This window comes from Castor canadensis, chromosome 11 (genome assembly GCF_047511655.1).
Source record: "Castor canadensis chromosome 11, mCasCan1.hap1v2, whole genome shotgun sequence".
In the NCBI taxonomy this organism is placed as follows: domain Eukaryota; kingdom Metazoa; phylum Chordata; class Mammalia; order Rodentia; family Castoridae; genus Castor; species Castor canadensis.
The window spans coordinates 41,949,314-41,975,921 of NC_133396.1; the positions used below are offsets into that span (position 1 = coordinate 41,949,314).

General features: G+C 36.7%; 1 protein-coding gene across 2 annotated transcripts in view; it reads right to left on the reverse strand.

Moving 5' to 3' along the window:
* Window positions 1-26,231, reverse strand: part of Atad5 (ATPase family AAA domain containing 5) — a 46,022-nt gene extending 19,791 nt beyond the window's left edge. For both annotated transcript variants that reach the window (XM_074046409.1, XM_074046410.1), the window contains exons 1-14: window positions 25,776-26,231; window positions 22,483-24,398; window positions 21,571-21,667; window positions 17,846-18,010; window positions 16,041-16,167; window positions 15,268-15,349; window positions 9,815-9,999; window positions 7,402-7,556; window positions 6,681-6,840; window positions 5,930-6,259; window positions 5,323-5,419; window positions 3,928-4,007; window positions 3,556-3,698; window positions 2,959-3,109 (exon numbers count right to left, since the gene is read on the reverse strand). In XM_074046409.1, coding sequence (XP_073902510.1) covers window positions 2,959-3,109; window positions 3,556-3,698; window positions 3,928-4,007; window positions 5,323-5,419; window positions 5,930-6,259; window positions 6,681-6,840; window positions 7,402-7,556; window positions 9,815-9,999; window positions 15,268-15,349; window positions 16,041-16,167; window positions 17,846-18,010; window positions 21,571-21,667; window positions 22,483-24,398; window positions 25,776-25,841 — 3,754 coding nt within the window. In that variant the 5' untranslated portion in view covers window positions 25,842-26,231. The remainder of the gene's footprint in view (window positions 1-2,958; window positions 3,110-3,555; window positions 3,699-3,927; window positions 4,008-5,322; window positions 5,420-5,929; window positions 6,260-6,680; window positions 6,841-7,401; window positions 7,557-9,814; window positions 10,000-15,267; window positions 15,350-16,040; window positions 16,168-17,845; window positions 18,011-21,570; window positions 21,668-22,482; window positions 24,399-25,775) is intronic.
* Window positions 26,232-26,608: the final 377 nt, after the last annotated feature.

A 26,608-nucleotide genomic window follows, 5' to 3' on the forward strand; every position in this document is an offset into this window, starting at 1 on the left:
AAAAAAAAAAGAATCACCTCCTAGGAGAAATAGGTAACTCCAAGTCTAGCTGTGATTACAGGTGTAAGTCACCAGTGCCCCACTGGTCTGGGACATCTTGACTTGGCAGAAAGCAAGGAAAAATATAAAACATTGCTAGGGATTCGTAAAAAGGATACAGGCCAATTGTAACAATTCCCTGCTAGCTATAGATGGGGATATATGAGCATCAGAGGAAAAAAGATATGATTCTGGTTATAGCTGAGACACAGAGACTGGATTTACCCTCCTACCTGAAATAATGGCAATAAAAGAGCTGGACATAACATATAAAACATTTTAACACTTTAGCCCTCCTCCAGCAAAGAACAGTGGTCCCTGAGAGACAAGAAGCAAAGTAAGTACTAGGATTGGCCAGCTTATTGCTTCAAGAGAATTTCCAAACCACAGTGCAGAAGGAAAACTCAGTGCAGGTTTTCCTGAGTCAAGGAGACTATACTCGGTGCCAGGGAACCAAGGCAGACAGAGATCATAATGCAGAATAAACAAGAGGAGTCAGTTGTGCAAAGAACACTGAAAATGTGCAGGGTCCCCTAAAGTCTAAAACTGAAGACTCATCAGACAACAGGGAATAATCCCTGTTGTCTAAAGACCTAAAGAGTGAGTTCATTCATCCCAAAAGACATAGTAGCAAACAAGAGACTTAATGGGGTACTAGGTAAAGTAACTCAGTTTTGCCAAAGTTGTGTGACAAAAGTAGTCCTAGTCTAACTGTTGCTATTGTCTTGCCTAACAGAGTTTAAAAAACCTGAAAAGAATAATCTGTTTCCAAGTAACTCACCTGCATCTTGGAACAAAGCTGAAGGATATAGAAGTATCCAGCATCCAACAAAGTAAAACTGACATGAAATCAAACTTTTTAGGCATGGAATGGCTCAAGTGGTAGAGTCCCTGCTTAGCAAATGTGAGGCCCACCCCTCACATTTTTTTTTTTTAGGCATCCAGCCAGCATGGTGGTTCATGTCTATAATCCTAGCATTCAGGAGGATGAGGCAGAAGGCCAACCTGAGGCTAAATAGTGAGACACTATCTCAAAAAACTCCACACAAACAACAGTAACAAACATCAGAGGCAGAAAAATACCATCCCTAATGTGCCTTGTGTATGAGAGAAAGAGAAACAATCAATTGAAAACCAACTAGAAATGATACAAATGACAGAATTACTAGAAGAGAACATTAAAAGTTACCGTAACTGAATTCCAGATATTCAAAAACCCTTGAGGAAAGAGTGAAGAGTGGGCACATAAGTAGAAACAAGAAGACAAATGAAAACTACACTAGATGGCACTGAAAGTATTAGACACTGTAGAAGAAAAGATCTGTGAACTTGACCAAGAGGAAAATGAAGACTGAAACACTGAACAAAGCATCACTCAGCTGTGATACAACTTTAGGTTGTCTAAAATATCTACAATTGAAGCTACCAAAGGATGTGGAGAAGACAGAAAAAATACTCTGAAAAACAATGGTTGAAGTTTTCCAAATTCAATGAAAACTATAAACCCATATATTCAAAAATTATAACAAATTCCAAGCAGAAGAAACACGAAGAAACCTACACCAATTTATCTCATAATCAAATTGCTGAAAGTTACTGACAAATAAAAAATTTTAATTTAAAAGCAGCAAAGACTAATGAACAAAAAGTATTAAAATATATTAAATATTTATAAATTCATGAGTTCATAATAACATTAAAAAACATAAAAGTACAAAAACTCATTAGTGACTTTTGGAGGCTGCTAGGATGCTTTAAGAACTAAAAAATAATGGGAAGCATTTCTCATGCAAACAAACTGTATTTCAAAGTATCCAAATAGCTGATGAGACTAGTGCTTCTCAAAATTACAGGTAATAAATGCAAAAGGGCCAAAAGAATTATAAAAATCATTTTTAAATCTCTAATAACCAGTCCATTACACAAAGAGCACTATTGGCTATAAAGGACCATTAAATAAGATAGTTACAGGGGAGTGGCTCAAGTGGTAGAATGGCTGCCTGGAAAGTATGAGGCCCTGAGTTCAATCCCTAGTACTGAAATAAATAAATAAACAAATAAATATATATAGACACATATATATTTGTTTGCATGTATATATGTGTATGTGTGTGTATATATGTGTATACACACACACACACACACAGGGTGGAACTATAACTTAGTGACAGAGCATGTGCTTAGCATATACAAGGTTCTGGGTTCAATGTCCAGCACCAAACAGAAAAAAAAAAAAAAAAGAAACAAATGGGTCAGAGTGAAAATATTTGAACTCACTCATCAATCATAACAGCACTAAAAATGGGCTATATCTTCTGTCATGGTGTCACAGAAAGTACAAGCCCAACTGTTCCTGCGTTCCAGCTGCAAAACCGAACCTGAATCTAATCAAGCTCATTACATGTTTAAAAGCAATACAGGGAAGAAGAAAATCTTAACTGACACCACAAGGATAGCCAAATCCATTACGTGAGAACTTCTATGACAAATGACTCAGTTTCTTCAACAAATAAATGACATGAGTACAAAGGGTATGGGAATTGTTAGAGGAATTAAAAGAAACCTAAGGGACATTCATCAAATGTAAGCTATGAGCCTTCTTTAGATCCTGATTTGAACAAAGCACATGAAACAATAGAAAACTGAAATCAAACTGTGTGTTAGGTGATACCAAGGAATACACTTAATTTTGTTAGGTCTCATTATGACACTGTAGTTACGCTTTTTAAAAAGCTCTTATTGATTAGAAAAACATGGGTAAGATGATACAATGATTTTCAATTTGTTTTCTTTTAAAATAGTTCAGCATACTTATACTTAGGAAAAGATTAAAAAAATGAAGAGCACAAAGCTGACAAACTATTTTTGCAGATTTTTTTTTTTCAAAAGGTTATAAGATAAAGAAAAGAATTTACTTACTTGGTGACTTGCCAATGTTGAAGCTATTAAAAAAACAGGGTTTTTGTGAGTTTACACCCTGCTTGTCTACTTGATGGGACTGAGTAGCTTCCTTCAGCTGAGACAGAATTTGTCTACCACTGCGCTGGGAAGAGGCATTCACTTCAAATATCTAAAAGAAGAATATATGGAAAAAAGAATGGTTTAGTTTTCTTTACTTTTTTTAAATAGGGTTTTTCTATGTAGCCCAGGCTGGCCTTGAACTCCAGATCCTTCTGCCTCAGCCTCCTGAGAGCTGGGATTATAGGCATGTACACCACCATACCCAGCTGGGGTTTTTTTTCTGTTTTTTGGTGGGACTGGGGGTTGAACTCAGGGTTTTGTACTTGCAAAGCAGGCATCCAACTGAGCCACACCTCCAGTACAATTTGCTCTGGTTATTTTGGAGATGGGGGTCTCATGAACTGTTTGCCCAGGCTGGCCTCTAACTGCAATCCTCCCATCTCAGCCTCCCAAGTAACTAGGATTACAGGAGTGACCACAAGCCACCTGCTTGTTTTTCTTTTAATTCAAGGGTAATTACTATATTAACATTCTTCAGCTTTAACTATTACTAACCTTAAATCCAAGCTCCTGAGCACAAGCATACACTGCAGCAGTTTTTCCCACTCCTGTGGGCCCTGTTATAAGGACAGTATTGCAAAGACGACTTTCTTCTTCATCATCTGAATTGCCTTGAAAGTCTACACTATCCGAAAAATCTGAAAAGTTATTCAAATGCATATAAAATGATTAATTGCTTAGGTAGCAATTCTACTTCACGAAACTCTATAATCAAATCCCACAAATTTCTTGACAAAGAATGCTGGAAAATGAATTTACAAAAAATAAAAAATTAATATAAAATCTGAACCCAAAAATTTTATGAAAATTTTAGCTAATCTAAGTTTAGAAAAGTTCAGTGAAATGGAAAAAGATGACTCAAAATACCTTCCTGTTTCTCATCTCTTTTCCCCTTTAAATTCTGTCTTTCTTCCAATTCAGTTCTTCTTTTCCAGTCTTTCAACCAACTGTTACACAAGAAATGTGTGTTAATAAAAAAAGAAATTACAGAATATAGATCTCTTAAACCTATGTTAAAATGATTGCTAGGCGGAAGTTACGGTATCTTATTCCATAGTGCTTCTGCATCAACTAAACAGTAATTTTTTTTCTTGGTGGGACTGGGGCTTCAACTCAAGAGTTTCATGCTTGCAAAGCAGGTGCTCTACTGCTTGAATCACACCTCCAGTCCATTCTGCTTGTTTACTTTGGAGATGGGGGGCTTGAGAACTATTTGCCCAGGCTGGCCTCAAACTGTAATCCTCCCTATCTCAGCCTCCCAAATAGCTAGAATTATAGGCATGAGCCACCAGCATCTGGCTTAATAAAATATTTTTACATGGGCACGAGTATTTTTAAATGAAGTAATTTTTTCCTAAATATATAAGACTCTATGTGTCAGAACATTCACTGCAATGTTGTATTAGCTCATTCAAGGACATGCAGAAAAGTACAGCAGAAGAGGAAATGATACATTATGGTATACTCATAGAAGTAACCAGTACATCGTAGTTGAAAAGAACTGAGGTAAACTGAGTGTATGATGATATGAAAGAGGCCTAATATACAATGCTAAGTGCAAGCTGAAAGACAGTTCTAAGTGTAAACCCCAGCTCCTCCACTTTCTAGCTTGGGACCTTGGACAAATAACAGTATATCTGAGGCCTATTTCTTCATCTGTCAGATGAGGTGAACAGTATTTACCCCAAAAGTACTGTCCGAAGGATTATATGAACTAAGAATAGCACAAGTACTTGGAACATTACCAAGTTTGTGATACTAACAATTATTATGGGTCCACAATCCCTTACATAAAATCCTTTGGTTCAAGCAATTTTAGAATTCAGAATTTTTCAGGTTTTAGAAAGGTAATTCAAATTCCTACTAAGTGTAATCATGAACAACATAATAAACTTTATGTAATATAAGTCAATATACTCAGTTTTCAGAACTTTTTTGGAGTTATAAGCAAAGGGTGTGGACCTGAATAAATAATAATATGATTCTACTGGTCAGAAAGGAAAGAACAAATGTTATGTAATACAAAAAAAAATTTTTTTCTGAACACTTTCATAAGAAAGTCTCAACAGTGGTAACCTCTAGGGTGGAGAAATGTGAGAAAAGAGAAATTTTTTACTTAAAATTCTTCTTTTTTTTTTGTTTTAAAAAGATTTTTCCACATAGTATATTACTCAATAATTACAATTTCTAATTTTTAGTCTAAATAAACTAGAAAACTAAATTTATGGGTTATTTCTCAATTTCTTTATAGTTTTTACCAACCTATGTAACTTTTTTATAGCTAACTCATTCCCTATGAGTTCACTGGCATTTTGAGGTTGGTATTTTTCTGTCCAAAGCATATCTTCAGTTCCAGAATCTAAAAAACAAAAGGTATTATTTATTTCTGGACATAAGCATATACTCTTAAGGATTTAAATTACTGTGGTAATGTAACATTAGGTATTTATAGAAGTATTAGTTTATAAAATGCAAGAAAGGTACTTTTAAAATTTAACATTACATTTAAAATTCATCACATCAAATCAACAACTTAAAAAAATCACCATAAAATCTCATGAAAAGAAGGCATAAAAAAGTACACATTACAATATTTAATTACCACTCAAGAAACAAGAACTATGAAAAATAATTTGTAGTATAAAACCCAACAATTTAAAGAACAAAGACAACATAATCGTAATGGAGACCCTTTGACCACTGGAAAGAAACATTAAAACATTCTATGACGGCTAGGGGCTAGGCTAGCCAGCATAAGGCCCTGAGTTCAAACTTCAGTATTGTGGGGAAAAAAAGAAAAAAGGGAATGAAAAAGGATGAGGGTTCAAAAACAACACTATTAGGACAAGAGGAGAGAAACCTAATTTACCAGAAATGGAAGGTGTCTCTGCTGCAGATTCTTTGTCATCATCTGTTTTCAGAACATCATTATCTTTGACTGCTTCTGTCTTCCCTTTACACCTTGTACTCAAAGCAGTTAGCTTCTTTCGTGATGTTCTGGAAAATATACCTTTGGAAGAATCTAGCTTTATCCCAAAAGAGGCGTTTTTTTTGTGTAGTTCTTCTGACTTCCCATTTATCTTTTCTGGACTTACTGAACATTCATTTGTTTTCTTTCTTTTTGCCTTCTGATTTTCTGTTTCCACTCGCTTCCTTTTGGTTTCTTTTTGATTGACATCAGGCTCTAGGTGTAGACTCCCTATTTGGGTAATTATAGAAGTCATGTGCTTACTTATCAACAAAAACTATTTTTTAATACTGAATAATCTTCATATCACTTCCAGATAATAGTATTATGACACTGTGATGAAAAAATAAGAATCAAATGTGATATACTGAAATTAAGCTGAAAACCTAACGTAAGTTACTATTATCTTCTTTAAGGCTTTCCTTAAATGAGTGATTTACATTTTATCATAATTAAAGCTGTCTTTATGTTGGCATCTCTGTAAGCTAACAGTGCTAACACTGCATGCATAAGGTGTTTTCCTTTGGATAAACAATTTTCGTTGCCAATTTAAGCAACTTTTGTCTATGGTGTACACTTCTCAGAGTTAAAAACTAAGTCTTATATGTTCAAAACTGAAATATTAACATAAATGTTAGTAATTATTACTAACCTTGTTTACTATGATACTCATAAAGTACCTGGTGCTCCAATCGTTTTTGTAGAAGCAAGGGAAAATATCTTCCCAAAGAAAAGTCAGGATTTGACCACCCAATTTCTTCCAGTAAAATATTTCTTACTTCTTTAGTAAAATCCTTTCTTGTCCTCGTAAACTGCAAAGAAGAAAAAGATACACAATAACAGACCCATATCATATATTCATGTTAGTCACAATACTATCAAGTGTTCTCTGCCCAAAAGCAGTCAGTATCAGTGTAGGATTATCTATAGTCATTACACACAAGGCTCCATTTACATAGCTTTTGAAGAACTCAGTTCATATTTTTACTTTCTCCCTTTCAACTATTATACTTACACCTTTATTAAACAATAATGCTGACTTACGCAGAATCTAAATGGGCTATATAGTCTACCAAAACTGTTTATTAATTTCTTTTTTTCTGAGACAGTGTATTACTATATAACATATGCTGGTCTCAAACTCATAATCTTCCTGCCTCAGCCTCCAAGATGCTAGGATTACAGGTATGTACCACCATGCCCAGCTCTATTATTAATTTTTTAAATGTTTTTAAAACTTTGTATTTAAAGGATGTATACTTCAATTAGATATATTTTTAAAAATTAGGCTCTAGGAAAAGAACAAAGTATAGGCTACAACCACAGATATTCAATTTTTTTCCCCTCTGAAAGATGAGCTCTCTAGTACTTACCTCAACAGCAGAATTACTTTTCAGATTGGAATTCAATGTTGAAAATTCACCAAGAGCAATAACACATTTTGAGAGATCTAGTACTTTAGTATTCAGTTCTTTGAATTTAGTTAACAGAGGACAGGAGGGTGGTTTCAAATGCCAAAGCCAACACCCTAAAGAAAAACAGGAAAATTATCATAATTAATTGTACTTATATACTATGCATTTATTGAATGGCAAGTATGCAAACATGAAAAGACTTGGCAAATCATAGCATGCATGAGGCTCTGGATTTGAAACTGTAGCATGGCCAAAAAAAAAACAAAGGCTAGTGAAAGAGAAAGTACCAAAAACACAGGTGAATACATGGGAAAAAATAAACACCTCTAACAAATACAATTAATAAAAATTAGTCTTCCAAACAAACAAATTCAAAACAAACAAAAATGAATAAACTTTCTTTTTAAGTCTACTTTGATAATCAGAGCAAAAATTTTAATGGGAAAGTTTAGTGAAATTTAGCATTCATGCTATTGAGACCAGTCTGGCCTTGAAGTACAGATCTTCCTGCCACAGCTTCTGGACTGCTGGCATTATCACCAAGCCCAGTTCTAAAGTTTATGCTTTTAAGTCAGATCTGGACTCAAATCCAGACTTTGCCACTTACTACCCTTGTGAGTAAGGCCAAGATTCCAGAGCTTAGTTTCTTATCTGTAATGCAATAGTTGTAATACTCAACATCTTCAATTTGTTATTGAGATTAAACTAGCTATACTGCAATTAAACTAGCTCAGCAAGATTCCAAATAATAGAAAACATTTAATATATTATTTGTAAGGTTGTGAGACAGGGGTTCTATGATTACCTCACCTGCTCATCTACAAACAGAAATGTTTACTTTATAGTAGCACTCCTGTGAAAATGAGTTTATCACATTCAGAAAAGAAAAGCTTATCTAATTTCTGAAGTTGAGTATCATTAGAAAATGCTGAACTGGCAATGTAGAGCACTCAGTGAGAGAGCACTTGCCTAGTACACTAAGGCCCTGGATTTGATCCTCAGCACTGAAAAAAAAATTGAGACAGAAAGAAAAACAAGAAGGAAGGAAGGAAAGAAGGAAAGGGGGAGGGATGGAAGAAAAAGAGAGAGGGAGAAAGAAAAGGAAGGATGGAGGAACAAAGAAAGAAAGAAAATGTTATATGAAACTGAACTAGTAAAAATACCACAAAAGGCCCCATAAGCTGACTGGTTAGTAGCATAAATGGGAAACAAGGTAAAATAGAAGAAAATATTAGAAAGATTGGCTGAGGAGCTGGGCCTGGTAGCACGTGCCTGTAATCTCAGCACTCAAAAGGCTAAGGCAGAAAGACCGTGAGTTTGAGGACAGCCTAGCACACACAGTGAGAATCTTTCTCAAAAAAAAAAAAACACACTGGCTGGGAAATACCCCATAAAAAAGAAAGACTGAACAAAACCCAGAAAGCATTAGCGAGGTCAGAAACACACAAAAGGAAAAGAAAGGTGAACAGAACACAATGTACATTTCATAGGTACAAACAACGCACAAAGCCAAGCCTTAAAGCCAACTGAGGTGAAAGTAATTGTTTTTTTTTTCTTCTTTTTTTTTTTTTAACAAACAAAAACTCTAGGTAGGAACAATGGCAAAGTCATGATAAAAGACTGCACACTGGGACTGGCGGTGTGGCTCAAGTGGTAGAACACTTGGCTAAGTAAGCTCCCAGCACCACATGAGATAAAAAATTTTTTAAATAATAAAAGATTTTGCACATTGTCTGTTACTAACAACTATAAGTAAAGTAAGGGTGTTATATACTTGAACCCAAATGAATTAGATTATGATCAGGCTAATTACCAGGGTTACAAAAGGCTTGTGCAAACAGCTCAGTCATTACTTCTCTATTTATTATTTAAGGGACTTACATGGTGCTAACAGCCAAAGCTGTTCTGGAAAGGAGGCAACTGGGCTTCCTCTGAACACTCACCAGTAGACAGGACAAGGACAAAGCTGTGAACAAGGACTGCTCTGCCTTTGAGAAGTTTTTAAACTTTGTGTTTTCAACAGTGTTGGGGATTGAACCTCAATTCCCATTCATGCTAGGCCAGCACTTTATCATTGAGACACATCCCCAGCCTCCAAGAAATTCTTAAAGATGATCTGCTCACACATGGGCTTTGATCTCAGAAGGGAACTGTCTTCCTGTTAGAACACAGTGCCTTCTAGAGAACAACATTCACTCACGGTCCCTTGTATTACAGATTCAGGGGTGACATAAGCCACCCAAGTGTTGGGATTACAGGTGTGTATCACCATATCTGGCCCTTAGTCTCACTTTTGACAACCACATTATGTAATTGCATATTACTTCTAACAGCTGAAGATGAAGTATTCAATAATAATAAGGAAACTTACCATCATCCTTTTGTTGTACATGAACAACTGTCTGGAAACTGGTACTTGCTGCATTGTAAACATCCAGTACAGCAGCTTTCTTTGCAATTTGTCGTTTCAACAAGTCTGGCAAACCACTCATCAGAAAATCACGCTTTGCTTTAAATTGTACATCATAATCCTGAGACTTTTCAGATTTATCTTGACTTTTAAGAAAATAATTTGAAAAAGAAAAGCTAAGGTTATAAACACATAAAGAACAAACTATCTAGAAAATAAATACTTCTAAATCTAACTTAAGGCTGGGCCCTGGTGGCTCATGCCTGTAATCCTAGCTACTCAGGAAGCAGAGATCAGAAGGATGGTGGTTCAAAGCCAGCCGGGAAAATAGTTCTCAAGACCTTATCTCAAAAAAACCCATCACAAAAAAGGGCTGGAGGAGTGGCTCAAGGTGTAGGCCCTGAGCTCAAACCCTAGTACTGTTAAAAAAAAAAAAAATCTAACTTAAGGGGGGAAAAGGGGCAAATGAGAAGAAGAGAGGAGGTGAATCTAATTGAGATACATTGTAAGCACTTATGTATCTGTCACAATGTACCCCCGGTACAACTACAATATGCGAAAAATAAAAAAGAGAATAATTTAACTTAAAAATTAATCAGTCACCTAAAATGTTAGCATGTCAAAAAAAATTTGTTTGCTTATCACAAAATCAAAGTACCCATGTTAAGAAATTAAATAAACAGAGACTGAGGATGTAGCTCAGTGGCTTAGTGTTTACTTAGCATGCACAAGACCCTGGGTTTGATTGCCAGTACCACAAACAAAAAACAAAAAGTATGTATAGAAAAAAATGACTTGAAGGGCATCCACCAAAATGTTAACTGGGACTATCTTTAACTGGAAGGTGAATTTTCTTCCTCATCTTTTCTTTACTGAGGGTTTTTTTTTTTTTTTGCAGTGCTTGGGATCCGAACCCAGGACCTGATACATGCAGGGAAAGCACTCTACGAATGAATTACATCCTTGGCCCTAGGAGTTTTATTATTGTTGTTAAATGTGCACTTATATTATAATCAGAAAAAAGTGCCAAATTATAAAAAAATAAAAAGATAGCTAGGGATATGGCTCAGTGGTTGAGCACTTGCCTAGCATATATAAGGCCCTGGATTCATTCCCTAGCATTGCAAAAAACTAAAAACAAACAAAACCCACACATACGTCAAACAAAAACAGTTAAAAAAAAATCTCATAATATTGTTTTCAATATAATAGAAGGATAATTAAAACCCTTATCACTGAAGTCTATTTTACTTGGCTTATCTTTAGATTATGTGTCAGGAATCTTGAGAGCTTGTTTGGAGGTTCTAGCAGGGGAGCGCAGCTACTCATATACCCTTGACTGAAGAACGGGGATGGTTGTTCTCTTCCACTGAGCATGCAACTTTGGGAGGGACACACCTCAAGAGGTGAGGGAGGTAATGCAGAGAAACTAATGCAGATACTTTAAAGCAACAGAGGCCAATAGGAGAAGAGGACCAGGAACTAAAGAAAAGGTTAGTTCGAGAAGAATTAATTTAGAAGGTAATATACATGTATAGGAAAGCAATGCAAGTCAACTCCCTGTATAGCTATCCTTATCTCAACTAGCAAAAACCCTTGGTCCTTCCTATTATTGCTTATACTCTCTCTTCAACAATATTAGAGATAAGGGCAAAATAGTTTCTCCCTGGTAGTGAGGGGGTAGGGGGGTAGAGGGAGGGGGTGGGGTAGGTAAGGGAGGGGGCAGGGGGTAAGGGGGGAGAAATGACCCAAACATTGTATGTACATATGAATAAAAGAGAAAAAAAAAAAAAAAGAGGTGAGGGAGGAAGGGGACACCTGCCTAACCAGCCAGATCAGCCAAATCAATCCTGGTAGTCAATCAGGTGACAGATGTCACAGCAAGATCACCCTCACATCCTATCATAGGACTCTTAACCAGAGTTGTAGGAAGTGGGAGAGGTATGAAGATGAGGCAAAATGGGAGGATGGAGTGGTGGTGTGTCAGAGCTTACATACCCTTCCTGGCCTGCCATATACAGAGAGAGTGAGAACTGCAATATTTCCTACAAATATAAACTTGGATGAGTAACTAAAAAGAAGCTACAAAACTTTTTATTTCTGTTTTGTTTTCCTTTCTTGTTTGAGAAAAGAAACTGGTGTTGGCCTTGGGTGGGCCAGAAGGAGTAATGGAGTAAAAAAGCATGAGTCTATTGGGGGTAAGGGAAATAATTTGGTATCTTAACTATGGTTATTTCACTGTATATACAATTAACAATGCTCACCAAAATATATACTTTAATGCAAGCAGTTAACTGCATGGAAATTATACTTCAAAAAAGGTTAAGAATTAATTAAAAATTAGATTCATTAATTATTAGCAAACAAAAACTGGAGCTGGGGATGTAGCTTAGTGGTAGAGCACATGTCTAGCACATGCAAGGCTAGATTTGATCCCCAGTGCCACAAAAATTAAATAATTAACTTAGCCAAAACACCACAAATGAGATTCGACTACAAACTCATTAGAGTAGCTAAAAGTAAACATCTCGATACTGCCAGGTGCTGGCAAGGACTAGGACAGTAACTAGGACTCATATATGTTGTAAGTGGGAGTGTACAACGGAACACCCATTTTACAGGACAGTTTGGCAGCTTCTTATAATGTTAAGTATGCACCTGTATAATGACACAGCAATTACTCTTCCATGCTTTTACTCAAGAAAGATAAGAAAACTTGTCTACATATATGTATAAGAATGTTCACAGCAGCCTTTTTAATGGTCAAATACTGGAGGTAACCCTAAAGCCCATCGATAAAAGAATGGATAAGCAAATCGTGGTATATTCACGTAAAGAATATTACTTAGAAATATTACTGAATTACCTTGAATGAAAGAAGCCAAAGACAAAAGAACACTTAACTGTATGATCTCATTTAAATGAGAACTAGAAAAAGCAAACTATGTCAACAGAAAGAAAATCAGAGGTTGCATGGTACTGGCCAGGGCTTAACTGCAAAGGGGCACAAAGAAACTTTTTTTAAAAATTTAAAAATAAATGTATGCAATTTTTATTTTATTTTTTCTTTTTTGGCAGTACCAGGGTACGAACCCAGGGCATTGTCCTTGCTAGGCAGGTGTTCTACCACTTGAGCAAACTCAGCAAAAGGAACTCTTGAAAGTGATGAAAACAGCTGGGTGCCAGTGCTCACGCCTATAATCCTAGCTACTCAGGAGGAAGAGATCAGATGGATCATGGTTCAAAGCCAGCTCTGGGCAAATAGTTCATGAAATCCTATCTCAAAAATACCCATCACAAAAAAAAAAAAAAAAAAAAAAAAAAATGGGGTGGGGGGGCGCTAGTGGAGTGGCTCAAGGTATAGACCCTGAGTTCAAACCCCACCACCACAAAAAAAAAAAAAGTGATGAAAATGTTATATATCTTTATGGGATGGTAATTACAGATATGTACATTTGTTAAAACTCAAAACTATTGACTTACCTGGATGCATAGTATTATATGTACACTATATCTGAATGAAGCTCATTAAAAAATATTGTCAAACTTGGTATCACACATCTGTGGTCCTAGCTCCTCAGGAGGCTAAAGCAGGATGATCACTTGAGACCAGAAGTTTAAGTTTAAGGCCAGCTTGGGCAAAAATTTTTTAAGAGATAAAGATGTGCGTGTGTGTGCGTGTGTGTGTGTGTGTGTGTGTGTGCGCGCGCACACACGCACATGTACTAAGCAAAAACAACCAGACACAAAAAAATATATACATACAAGGCTCATGTAAAGTTCTAAAACAGAGATCAACTAACTGATGGTAGCAGAAATCAGAATATTAGTAACCATGTGTCATAACGGTGGTGACTGAGTTTACAGAAAAAGAGTACCTATAATCTTTCTGGGGTAACAGAAAGACTGTATATCTTAAGATGATATACTTGTCAAAACCATATGGTTGAGGTCTGTGTACTTGACAATATGAATAATGGCTCAATAAAATTGAAACACAATCAAAATAACCTGAGCCCACAGTGAGCTTAAACCTAATCTTTCAGCATGTCATTCAGTGTTTTAAACTGGAACTTGAGTCATCCTTACATCTTCCTCTTACCCAGTCCTATCCCCCAAGCCTAATTTTTTCTATTTTGGTGGTACTGTGTTTGAACTCAGGGCTTCACACTTGCTAGGCAGGCACTCTACTGCTTGAGTCTTGCCTCCAGACCCCTCCCCCAATGTAATTAAACATGAAAAGTTTTCAAATTTATCTCCTAAAATATTTTCATACATCATTTCCAAGACTCCAGCTCTCACCTCCATCATCTTCACAACTGTACTCCTCCATCTACTTTCACCTGTCATTCTACTCTATGCAGTCATTAGAGTCACCCAGCAGGAACATTAAACCTTCAAAGTACAGATCTGTTTATGTCTATCCTCATGCTTAAAACCTTTTGGCTGCTTCTTACTGCTCTTAACATAATCACAAAATTCTTTAACATGGCCTTCAAGATCTTACATTGGCTGCACGCCCTCTCCAGCTTAATCTCATATTCCTCTCCCCCTTGCTCCCTGTGTTCAAGTCACATTAGCATTCTTTCAGTCTTTGGTATTTACCATGTTCCTACTAGCTAAAGGTATTCTGGACAAACTGTAACACTGTACCTCCCTGATGAACCCCTGCTCTTCTTTCAGATTTCAGTTCAGGTTTCATTTCCTCAGAGAAGCCCTCCCTGACCACATGAAATCTGCTAAATATAAACGCTAATAGAATTCTGTACCTCTCCTTAGCACAATGTCAGCTTTTCATTAGTGTTTAATCATAGACTGCCTTCCCTACAGATTATAAACTCAGGAGGACAGGGAATCTGTCCTGTTCCCCACAATAACTAGTACCTGTACACAATAGGTATTTAAATGTTTATTGAAGCCAGGCACCACTGAGTCACGCCTGTAATCCTAGCTACTCAGGAGGCAGAGATCAGGAGGATCGAGGTTTGAAGCCAGCCTGGGCAAACAGTTCTTGAGACCCTATCTCAAAAATATCCAATACAAAAAGGGCTGGCAGAGTGGCTCAAGGGGTAGAGTGACTGTCTAGCAAGTGTGATGCCATGAGTTCAAAACCCAGTATTGCAAAAAAAAAAAAAAAAATACATATATATTGAATGAGGTTCATAAATGAAGTTTTATTTTTTTGGTTTGCTTTTTTTATTATGCTGCTATTTTATGCAGAGATTACCAAAATATACTTGCAAAAATCAAGATTTTCAATAGCAGAAGAAGTACTGTCAATATTGTTATCTTTTAAAATGTACTTATCAAAGTTTCAAATAACAATTTACATGCCTTCTCATCAAAGTAAATGAGTAAATACAAAATCCATTCCATAAAATATTTTGACATTTAAAAATTTGTAGCGGACTGACCTGTTCTCATCAAACCCAAGGACAGGACTGGCTGTTTTTTGAGCCTTTCTGGCAAGAAATAAAGGAGCAACTTTCATTTTTCCTTAGAAAAATAAACATTTAGGTTAGTGTTAATGTTTACCATCTCCACTTACCTTTACCTATTCTCAAAGTTATAAATCTTTAAACTTTTTAAAATTTAACCTTTTAATTATAAAATTCTGAATAATGATCTGTTCCCTCAACCTGGCAATATCAAAATCCTCTGAGGAATTGTGGGTTTTTTTTGGGAGGGGTTTGAACTGAGGGCCTTGTGTTTTGTAGACAGGTACTCTAGCACTTGAGCCACTCTGCCAGCCCAAATTTTCATTTTTAACTACAGAATCCCACAACCCACCTCTGGAGATTGTTATCTAATATGTCTAGGGAAAGAACTACAGACTTAAAATTAAGTTTTATTGTACCTAGATAATTTTGATGATCAGTCAAGTTTGGGAACCACTAACCTAACTAGCTAAATAGACAAATAGCCTTATCTAAAGTTAAATAGATACACAAAAATGCAATAAATTAAAATATGCTCAAAACCAAAAAAACGTAAATTATATGCTCAATTACACTTTGAAAAAACCTTCACTTTATCAGAAGTTTACTTATCAAAATGCAAATAATATGATACAATTAAAATTTTCCATTTTGTAAGACAAGAGATTAAAGTTCCATTAAGTAGTGCATTCAGAATAATTCCCCCAAACATCCTACTATTCATCATAAATGACATTAAATCTGATTACCAGGTACATTTTTAGAAGCCTTGCTAAGTTTTTTTCCTAGCACATCATTCAAACACTGAAGTTTCTTCTGATTTTTCTCTGGTTGTTTTAAAGAAGTGGGACTTGAATCTACCAATATTACAGAATCCTAGGACAAAATAAGAAAAAAAATAATTTTAATGTAGTACTCCCCCTTACCCACAGGGGATACAAATCAATAACCCCGATGAAGGCCTAAAACCTAAGATAGTCTCAGACTATATAATTTTACAGGCTTTTTTCTTATATATGTATACTTATCACACACTGTGGCTGTTGCTTTTGAAACTTGATATATGACAACAAAACTAGGATGTCTTTTTTCCTTCTTCACAATTTCCCAGATGAGACCTTCTTAACATAGATCTGAGCAACTTCAACTTACAACTTTTTTTCCTTCCTTATTAAGAATTTTTACCCTTTCGCTTAAAGGAAGCACTTTATGGTTTCCCTTTGCATATTCAATTTGACAGCATTCCTATATAGTATTTCACAGTCATTAGTAAGTAAAACAAAGGTACATGAACTCATACTACAGCACTGCCACAGCTCATCAGATAGCTGAGATGGCTGCAAAATAATGAATAAGTAGGTAGCATATAGAGCACAGATATACTGGAAAAAGGGATGATTAACATTCCAGGTCAGACAGAGTAGGACAGCACAAAATTTCATCAAGCTATCCAGATGCAATTTAAAAAGCTACTGTTTACTTTTGGAATATTTTCATTTAATATTTTCAGACCATGTTGACTATGGGCAAGTGAACCTCAGAGAGCAAAAATGTAGATAATGAGACTATTATCCATCACACAATTAAATTTTTTTGTACTTTATGACATTAATTGTATGTACGGTGAAAGCAAAGTAAACTAAATTACAGGGAATAAAAGGAAGTAAAATACATATAGGAAAGGAAATTATTTGCCTTTAAGGCATCAAGAAGAGGTAGGAGAATGTTCATGGAATTACTTATAACAGGTGGAAGGCAGAAACAACTCAATGGATGAATCAGTAAATAAAACGTGCTATATACAATGTGTTATCTGGCAATAAAAAAAATGAAATACTGAGACTACAATATGGATGAACTGTAAAAACATATGCTAAGCAAAAGAAGCCAGACACAAAGACCACATAGTCTGTGATACTACTAATAAGGAATGTCCAAAATAGGCAAATCTACAGAAAAAGAAAGCAAATTGGGAGGACTGGTAAGTGACAGCAAAGGGGAATGGTGTCTCTTTTGGGGGTAATTAAAATGTTCTAAAATTGATTATGATAGACTCACAGCTCTGTGAATATACTATAATTCACTGAATTGTATACTTTAAATGGTGAATTGTATGTTATGTGAAAACTATTTTATTTAAAAAGGGGAGGAAGTGGCATTTAGCAGGCTCTTAAAGGCAGAGTAGGAATTCCTTGGGTAAGACAGTACTTGGAACATATATTTCAAGTTAAAAAAATAAAGTGGAAACAGTGAAAAGAGCACCACTTGGGAAGAAATGAATAATTTAGTATAACTATAGTAAAGAACTGCTTTGAGAAAATGGAAGAGCCAGTTCAGCTTATGAAAGATATTGAGTGACTTGAAAAAGATTCTGACTGTATTTTGTAAGCAAAAGGGAGCCAAAGGCTTTTAAAGCAAAACTGAACATGGTATTTTTTCTAACACATCAAGGCTATCAGAAACATGACCTCATAACTCTGTAATAGTTTCCTTTTCCCACTCCAAATAGCAAAATGGGACAGAATTTATGCTAATAGATATCTATAATACTTACATCTGTTTGTGATGATTTCACCCTTTCAGGAAGTGTCCGATGTCTCGAGGAACGCCTTAAGGGCATCACTATTTCTTCAGTAGCCTTTGACTTACTGATGTGCAAAGCTTTTGCTTTTTCAATCAATTGTTTTGCTTTTGATATATTTTTTGAAGTATTACTTGCCTAGACAAAAATTAGAACTATTAATTTAGACCAAAACAAATGTTTTGGGCTGGAGGTATGGCTGAATCAGTAGAGCGCCTGCCTAGCAAGCATTAAGCCCTGAGTTCAAACCCTAGTACCAACAAAAAACAAAAAAAACCCACAACAAATATTTAATACTTAATAGAAATATATAACAGAAAAAAAGCTATTTGCAAATCACGTTAAATAATCAACAAAAAATGATTATTCAAATCTTACCAAAGATCTTAAATTAAAATATATATAGTTATAATTATTTTGCCTTTCTTAATTGAAAGTATCCTGACAAATATATTTACATGTGTAAAAAATGCCCAGAAGAACAGCTATAGTTTACATTAGAATTGGTAGTTATTTTCCTACTATCTTCATGATACTCTATGCTTTGGTTTTAATCATCAAATTCAGGCAAAGTACATTCCAAATGCAAGTAGATACTTAGTCTAATGCATGCAAGGCTCTGCGTTGGACACTATACAGGAAAAAAAAAATATTGTAATACATGGACCTTGGTCTCAAGAAACTTGTATAGGAAGAATTAAGAATACAGATAAGTACAATCACATACTATATGTTATTGTGTATACTAGTGTTTGCATGTATATTATGCATACACACATACACACACACACACATGTATAGAGAGGCAGAAAGACGGGGAGAATGATATATATTAGGTAAATAAAAAGTAAACCATGAGAATTTAAGAGTAGAAGATACTTTTGGCTGAAGTGAAGTTGAAAAGTATTATGGAACGGAAAGGTTACTAGATGTAAAGTCTGGCTTTCAGGCCTAGCTCTACCACTGATGTATGATGTGACCTTGTGCATTCATATATTATCTTCCAGAGAATGTGCTTTCCATATTCGGAATTCTATAGGTTTTTACATTGAGACTAAAAACACACATCCAAATCCTAACTTCTTGGGAGGCAGAGATTGGGAGGATCATGGTTCAAGGCCAGCCTGGGAAAATAGTTTGTGAGACCCTGTCTCCAAAATAATCAGAGCAAAATGGATTGGAGGTGTGCTCAAGTGGTAGAGCACTTGCTTTTTAAGTACAAAGCCCTAAATTCAAACTCCAGTCCTACAAACATGCACACGCATACACACACACACACACACTCACACACACACACACACACACAGAGCAAAATGCAGAACAGTTTACACTGTATGATCCCTTTAAAAAATGATAATACATCTAAGGAAAAGTCTGAGGATAAATACTTAACTACTAAACCTAGAAGGCAAACACTTAGGGAAAACAGTTTGTTCCTCATTTTTATAGAAACATGAAAAATCTCTTAGCTGTATTTGGTGGCTCATGCTATAATCCCAAGCACTCAGGAGGTTAAGGCAGGAGGAATGCCAATTTGAGGACTGCCAATTTGAGGCCAGCTTGGGCTATACAGCAAGTTAAAGCCTCAGCTGAGCTACATATCGAGTCTGTTGCAAAAATAAATAAATTAAATAAATGAAGATATTCTCCTAGAGCTAGGATATAAGCAGGGATAAAGTTTCACAGAATCCTTCTGAGAAATGTCCTGTGGTTTACTGATAGATTATAAGTGATCTAAGTAAATTTGAGTAAGGACCCCAATAAAGGACCTTTATTTTTGTGATTTACCCAACTAAATTTACTGAATCCCAATTCTACACAGTATATGGAACAAACCAAAGTATAGTATTTCCAAAATCAAAGTTGAGGTTGTCCTCTAGAATTAAATCAGAAAGAATATAGCTATGGGATAAAGTTCAACTCAGAGACTTTAAACTTTTAACTGTAGTATAATCAGTTGGAATCCAGAGTGCTTTCCAAGAGGCTAAGGACATTTTCCAAATTCTGTAATACCTTTCCAACTTCACTCCAAAGGATTCAGCCTAAAGTACTCTCTACTCTAAACTCTTGTGGCTTACTTACTTTTTATGTACCTAGTATGTATCTTTTTAATTACGTATAGTTGCTAAACTACAGTTTCCTCATCCCAACTTTATGAAATTAGTGACTACTAAGCACAGTGTTTAGAATGTGACAAGCAGCCAAAAAGTGACAGTTGTTGAGAGCAAGAGAGGTACTGAGAGCAAGAGAGGTACTGAGAGAAAGAGAAGGAGAGGGAGGGAGGAAGAGAGGGAGAAAGACAGGGGCAGAGAGAGAGAGAGAGAACACTTACGTTCAACAAGTTCCTGTAGTAGGAACTTCCTTTCACACAAGGATTTAAGGATTTTATCAGAGACACGTTGGTGGCTTTTACAAAACACAGGCACATATCTACTCATACTGAAGATAATTCAATTTTCCCAGGGTGGGTGCAAGCTGCTTATTTTGTAGAAGCAACTAAACAATTTTTATTTATCCTACTTCTCCCTTTAGAGCAGTAGTTTGTTTTTAATGCAGTATGGGATTTGAACTCAGGACCTTGTACTTGCTAGGCAGGCACTCTACCACTTGAACCACCACCCCTGTTAGAGCAATAGTTTTTGAAGGGGTGATTCCCCACCTCCAGGGGATATTTAGCACTATGTGCAGACATTTTGGGTTGTCATAACTAGAGGAGTCTGAGTATTCCTGGTATCTTAAGGGTAGAGGTCTGGGTTGCTGCTAAACATCACACAACGTAGAGGACAGACCTTTAAAACAAATTAGTCCAAAATGTTGACAATGTCAAAGTTAAGAAACCCTGTTTTTGAAAATCTAATTTGTATATATCAACCTCAAGTTCAATCATTATTTATAGACATGACTAAATGTGCCCCCCCATTCACATTGAAATCCTAACCCCCAATGTCTTCATCTTAGGAGGTGGGCCTTTGGGAGGTAATTAGGTCATCAGTGTGGAATTCTTTCTGCTTGCTTTGTACTTTGCAAGTACACAGAAAGATAACAGCCCACTGCAAACCAGGAAAACTGGCCTTACCATTGATCTTGGACTTCTCAGTCCCCAGACCGTGAGAAATAAATTTTTGTTATTTGAGCCACTTAACCTACAGTAATTTGTTATAACAACACAAACTCAGATGTGCAATCTTAGGGAAAATGACTGGAATGTTAACAGTCACTAAGCTTTTTCTAAGTAAATTACACCCTATCTTTACAGCTACTTTGATATTAAGATATGAAGATACCTTCATATAAAGATATCTAGACAAATAGGAGTGAAAAATGGTACAGGAGTGTCATTAACCAACCTGTGAAATATGAATCTTCTTTTGCTCTATTATTTTCCATAGTAGTGTAGGTTTTTGGTTTTTTGGTGGGACTGGGGTTTCAACTCAGGGATTCATGCTTGCAAAGCAGGTTCCCTACTGCTTGAGCCACACCTCCAGTCCATTTTGCTCTGGTTATTTTGGAAAAGAGGGTCTCATGAACTATCTGTCCATGCTGGCCTCAAACTGTGATACTCCCAATCTCAGTCTCCCAAGTAGGTAGAATTACAGGTATGAGCCACCAGCACCTGGTGAGTGTGTTCTTAAAAAAATAAATAAATAAGTAAAAATAGAATATTGGAGTCACTTATAAGACTCCAATATTTTAATTACCTTTCTAGTCTGAGAAGTAAAATCTCCATCACTTGTTTCAAAGTTCTTACATTTTTTCTTAGATTTTTTGGGAGTACTAATTCTGGTGAATTTCATTCTGGAAAACAAAAGGTAAGATATTTAGAAACATTTTCATTACAATGTATAGGAATCTCAAGTATAGAAATGAACCAACTAAAGCTCCAGTTTCTGGGCTTAATTATAAAACACAAAAGAAAAAAAAATTCTCATCAGTTTGATTCAAACACAAGCCAAACTTTATTTTTTTGAGATGCTGGGGATCAAACCCAGAGTTCTGTGTATGGAGGCAATCTACCACTGAGTTATATCCTCAGTCTCAAACTTTATTATTTACTACTTCCTTTAGAAATTAGCCTCTAGAATCTTTTTTTGTTTTGTTTTTAGAAACAGGATCTCACTGTGTAGCCTATGCTGGCCTGCAACTTGCTATGTAGACCAGCTGACCTCAAACTCATGATCCTCTTGCCTCAGCCTCCTGGGTACTGGGATTACAGGTATGCTCCACTACACTGGGCCCTAGGATCATTCATATATTAGCCAGAACCAGTATGCAACTATATACTTCAGTATGAAATAATACTCTATTGATTTATTTTTAATTTTTTGTTAAACACACAGATACCATATTTATTGGATTTTTCTCCAGAGATTATCAACTGTCATGAATAAGTGTTTAGAATATATCTAAAATATATAGAATTCTTCTGAAAGTATGATTGGCTTTAAGGTAAATAAGAAAAACAAGAAAAATTTTTGAAACTTTGTCTTTTTTCTTATAAATCAGCTGTGTTCTAGAGAAAACATAATGCCTACCAATGCTTGAAGTGTTTTCCTTCCCAACTAATAATACATGTAGAATGCTAAAACTTTAGAACAAAACCAAAACTTTACCTGATAGGGCTCTCTGAATCAGAGGATACTGTTATTAATTCCGCTGTGTATAGGCTATGCTTTTCCGATATGTTGGCTGCTTTTGGAGTGGAAACCTTTACTGGACTATTATCTTGTGCATCTTCAGAATCAATACCTACAAGGGTTACTGTAGTAAGCGTGCTGCTACTCCTCAAAGATCTCCTGGTTGATTTGGGTGTGGGAAGATTTACCAGTCTGTCTTCGGGTTCAGCTTTAAGATGTATAACCTTAACATCCTTATCTGGTGTGCTGTTTTTTCTTGATGATGTATTGTTGTCACACGGAGATGAAATCTTTACTGGGTCATCATTTGCTATATTCTCACAAACAGGACTTTCACTGTCAAATAATGTACTGCTTTTGAAAACTTCTGATTTCTTTTGTCTTAAACTCATTCTGACCCTATTTTGATTTTGTTTATCTTTTAAGGAAAAAGTTGTTTCTTTCTTTTGAGTATTTCCCTCTCTGCTTTCACTTGGAGAAGTACGCAATGGTTTTTTGCCCTTTTTCTTTAGCTTTTTACTTTTCTCCTTAGAAAAACTTCCTTTATCAGTATGTGGCTGTGAACTGCCATTATTTGAAAACATTTGGATATTAGAATTTTCCATGATTCGTGTAGTATTATCTCTTCCATCTTCATTTAAAGATTTTTCATTGAGGTCTTTCTGCTTATCCAAAGACTTTTTTAATCCATTTTTAAGAGCATCTGATGCAGGCTGCCTAAATGCTTTCATAAACTGCTGTCTTTCTTCCAGGGTGCATTTTGGTTTCACAGCTTCAGAACTTGCAGCTTCCAACACTGCCAATTCTAATTCTTCCTCTTGTATAACAACATTGGATTTTCTTTTCTGAACTGTCTGTTCATTCTCAGGATCAGACAGACTATTCTCCATCTCAATTTGCTTTTGTTTCAAAAAAATTGAGGGTATTTTCCCTGTCTTCCTGGGGGGAGTGGGGTGAACTTGTGCAAGAATGGTAACTGTCTTAGAGCATACCTGCTGAGGTATTTCACAGTTTTCAGATTCACTTAGATTATCACTTTTGACTATTTCAACTGTTTCAAAAGGAACACAAACTGATGCTGTAGAGTCTAGTGTCTCTTCCACTTTAGTTTCCTTGTGGCTTTTCAAAAAGTCCTCATATGAGACAGTTATTGTACTATCATTTAAATTGGTTATTTCATGATTGCTAGAGTTTGCATCATTTGTGGTACTCTCAATTTCATTAGCTAGGGAAAGCATTGTCTGTTTACTACCTTTACCGTCTTTTTTCAGCATATTTAGTTCTTCTGCTAAGGGTAAATTTTGAGATAGATCTATTACATCTCTGGACTTTCTTTTTCTCAACTTTTTGCGATCAGTTTTTGTGGATCCTTGTCTAGGATTTACTTTCTTAACATTTTTTTTGGAGGTCATAGTATTTATCTGGTTTCTGCTATCTTGAATACTTTCTGCAAGAATGTCTACATGTTTCTTGTAAAGTAACACCGAAGTACTACTTTCCATAAAATCATTACTTAAACCAGAGTCTTCTTTACTATCATCACTACTAATTTCAATTGGAGATTCATTCTCAATTTTGATATTATTTAATTGATGAGATAAATTAACCTTTTTTCTTCTCTTCTTCCACTTTATATTTGAGAACACTTCCAAAGGTGCCTTACAGTCTTTGCTATTGTCAACAGGTGATAGCGCAGACAAATTTTTTTTGCAGTCTTTTGCTGATTGTAGTTGCTCATTTGAGGGTGAAGTCTTCCTAAAGTAATGCATAATATTACTGGATTTGGGCGGAGAGAAAACCCTGTCTCCAGACTTCCCTATTGGTGGTAAATAGTTTGTAATTGTTTTGCAGGAAGATCCGTCATCATCATCTTTCCTTCGCTTTTTGCATGGCTAACATTTTAAAAGAAGGGGGAAAAAAGCACTTATTTCAAGCAAAGTAATAAATATATAATTTTAAAGCATGGATCTAACATTGTAAATAATTGGAAAAAATCACTTTAGATTACAAACATCATACATTAAAAAGAAAGTGAACGTTAATGTTAAACCTACATCCATCAAAACAAAAATTTACTTTTAATTACTTTTTAACTTTCTTCTTTCATCGATAGAATACAGATATTTCATCACAGGGCTGATATTAAGCAAAACAATGTGGAAAAGGCCTTTACCATACTAAACAGCAAGTATCATCATCATGAAATAGGCTAAAAAAGGGCATCAAAAGCAGAAACTAAGCAAAAGACCAGTAAAACTGACCAGAACAGAGCTGGTGTGGTGGTACATGTCTGTAATCTCACCACTCAGGAGGCTGTGGCAGGAGGATCAAGTTTGAGGCCAGCCTGGGCTACACAGCAAGACTCTGTCCCAACAACAACAACAAAAAGCTGGGCACTGGTGGCTCATGCCTGTAATCCTAGCTATGTGAGAGGCTGAAATCTGGAAGATCATAGTTTGAGGCAAGCCAGGGAAAATAGCTCTCAAGACCCTAGTTCCAAAATGACCAGAACAAAATGGACTGGAGGTGTGGCTCAAGCAGTAGAGCATCTGCTTTGCAAGCATGAAGCCCTAAGTTCAAATCCCAGTCTCATCAAAAACAAGAAAACAAAACAAAACCAAGGTACTTCAGTTAGAATTCTAAACTGAGATGAAAAGGTGCAAAAATATAACAGCTGTATACTAACCCACCACTTCACGGCATAAAATATGACTAATGACTGCTGAGTGTATTTCACTGAAACCTGATAAATACAGGAGAACATCAGCATGCCACGCTGGGATTCCTAACTGCAGCATATTATGCTCTGGAGCCATTAGAAGCTGATTTGCTTATCCAGTGATTTATTGATTCCTCAAGTGACATTCTAAGTGGAATTCCCTGAACAGGCAGACGTGTGAACTAGATCTCTTTCCACGCTAAGGTTCTATGAGTCCGTATCACGAACTCAGAACTTGACCCTGGGATCCTCCTAACATGTCAGAAATTCAAGACATCGCATCCCAGCAACATTTCGGATCTAGGAACTGACTGGCTTCCTAAATCTCAACAAGCATCTCACAGTCCCAGTGTTTGTCGGCATTTATCTCGACTGTAAGAAACGACACACTGTGGCAACCGTGTCACCCAAAGTCACAACTGTGACTCCTCACCTTGTTCCTCCTCTCGACCTCCCAAATGCAAATTTGAGATCGCCTTCCACCATCCCACCCCGCCCACCATCCCCCAAGAGACCAGAAGAAAGGAACCTGACAGAAGCTCGACCTCACCTCAATCTCATAGTCCTTCACGGGAGGGGGAGCTGCTGCAGCCGCCATGGCCAGGACCCCCACCATAGTCCCTGCCTTCCACCAGAATCCCGGCTCCTAGGACCTAGCGCGGTCCGGTCCCGCCTGTCTGGAGGCCATGGAGGCAGCTGGCTCCTACCAGAGCGACTTACTGGACGGTCGGGTGGGTCTCGGGACCCCGGGCGCCCACCCGCCCGGAGCGGGCGCGGACGCTGGGCCCAGCTCCGCAGTCAAACGCGGAAAAGGCGGTGAGAAAGTACGGGCAGCCAGGCCTCTGGGTCGCGGCCGGCAAGCAAAAGGCCTCTTATTCGGGCTCCCCAGATACAGCGCTCCGGACTCTGGCCCGGGTCGGATCAGCAGACAGAATGCAGTCGGACCGCGGGGCTTCGGCGGGAGTTCTTGTCAATTGGGTTTTCGCGCCGTCCAGAGCGCAGGGGGCGGAGCTTACGGCCGCTTCTGGAGGCTGCGCGGACGGCGAGCCGCGAAGGCCAAAATTCCTCCCCTGGCGAACATGTTGGAGGCGTGACCAAACGTCCTGGAGTCTGCATACCGGCGGGATTTTTGGACATTCGTACCTTCACTATTGAGGACCTGATTTAACTAAGGCTATCTAGCCGATCAATTGCTGACAGAATTAAAACGTAAGAATCTAGGTTAGTCCTCCTTTAAAAAGTGGAAATTTGAAAAACCACCCCTCCAAAAATGTTAGTATTTTGGTAAGTGTGCTACCTCGAGATACGCCATTGGGGTCTGAGATTTCGATTTTTATGCACTTAATCGTACTAAAAAGGCATCTCACCCCCTTCCCCATAGAC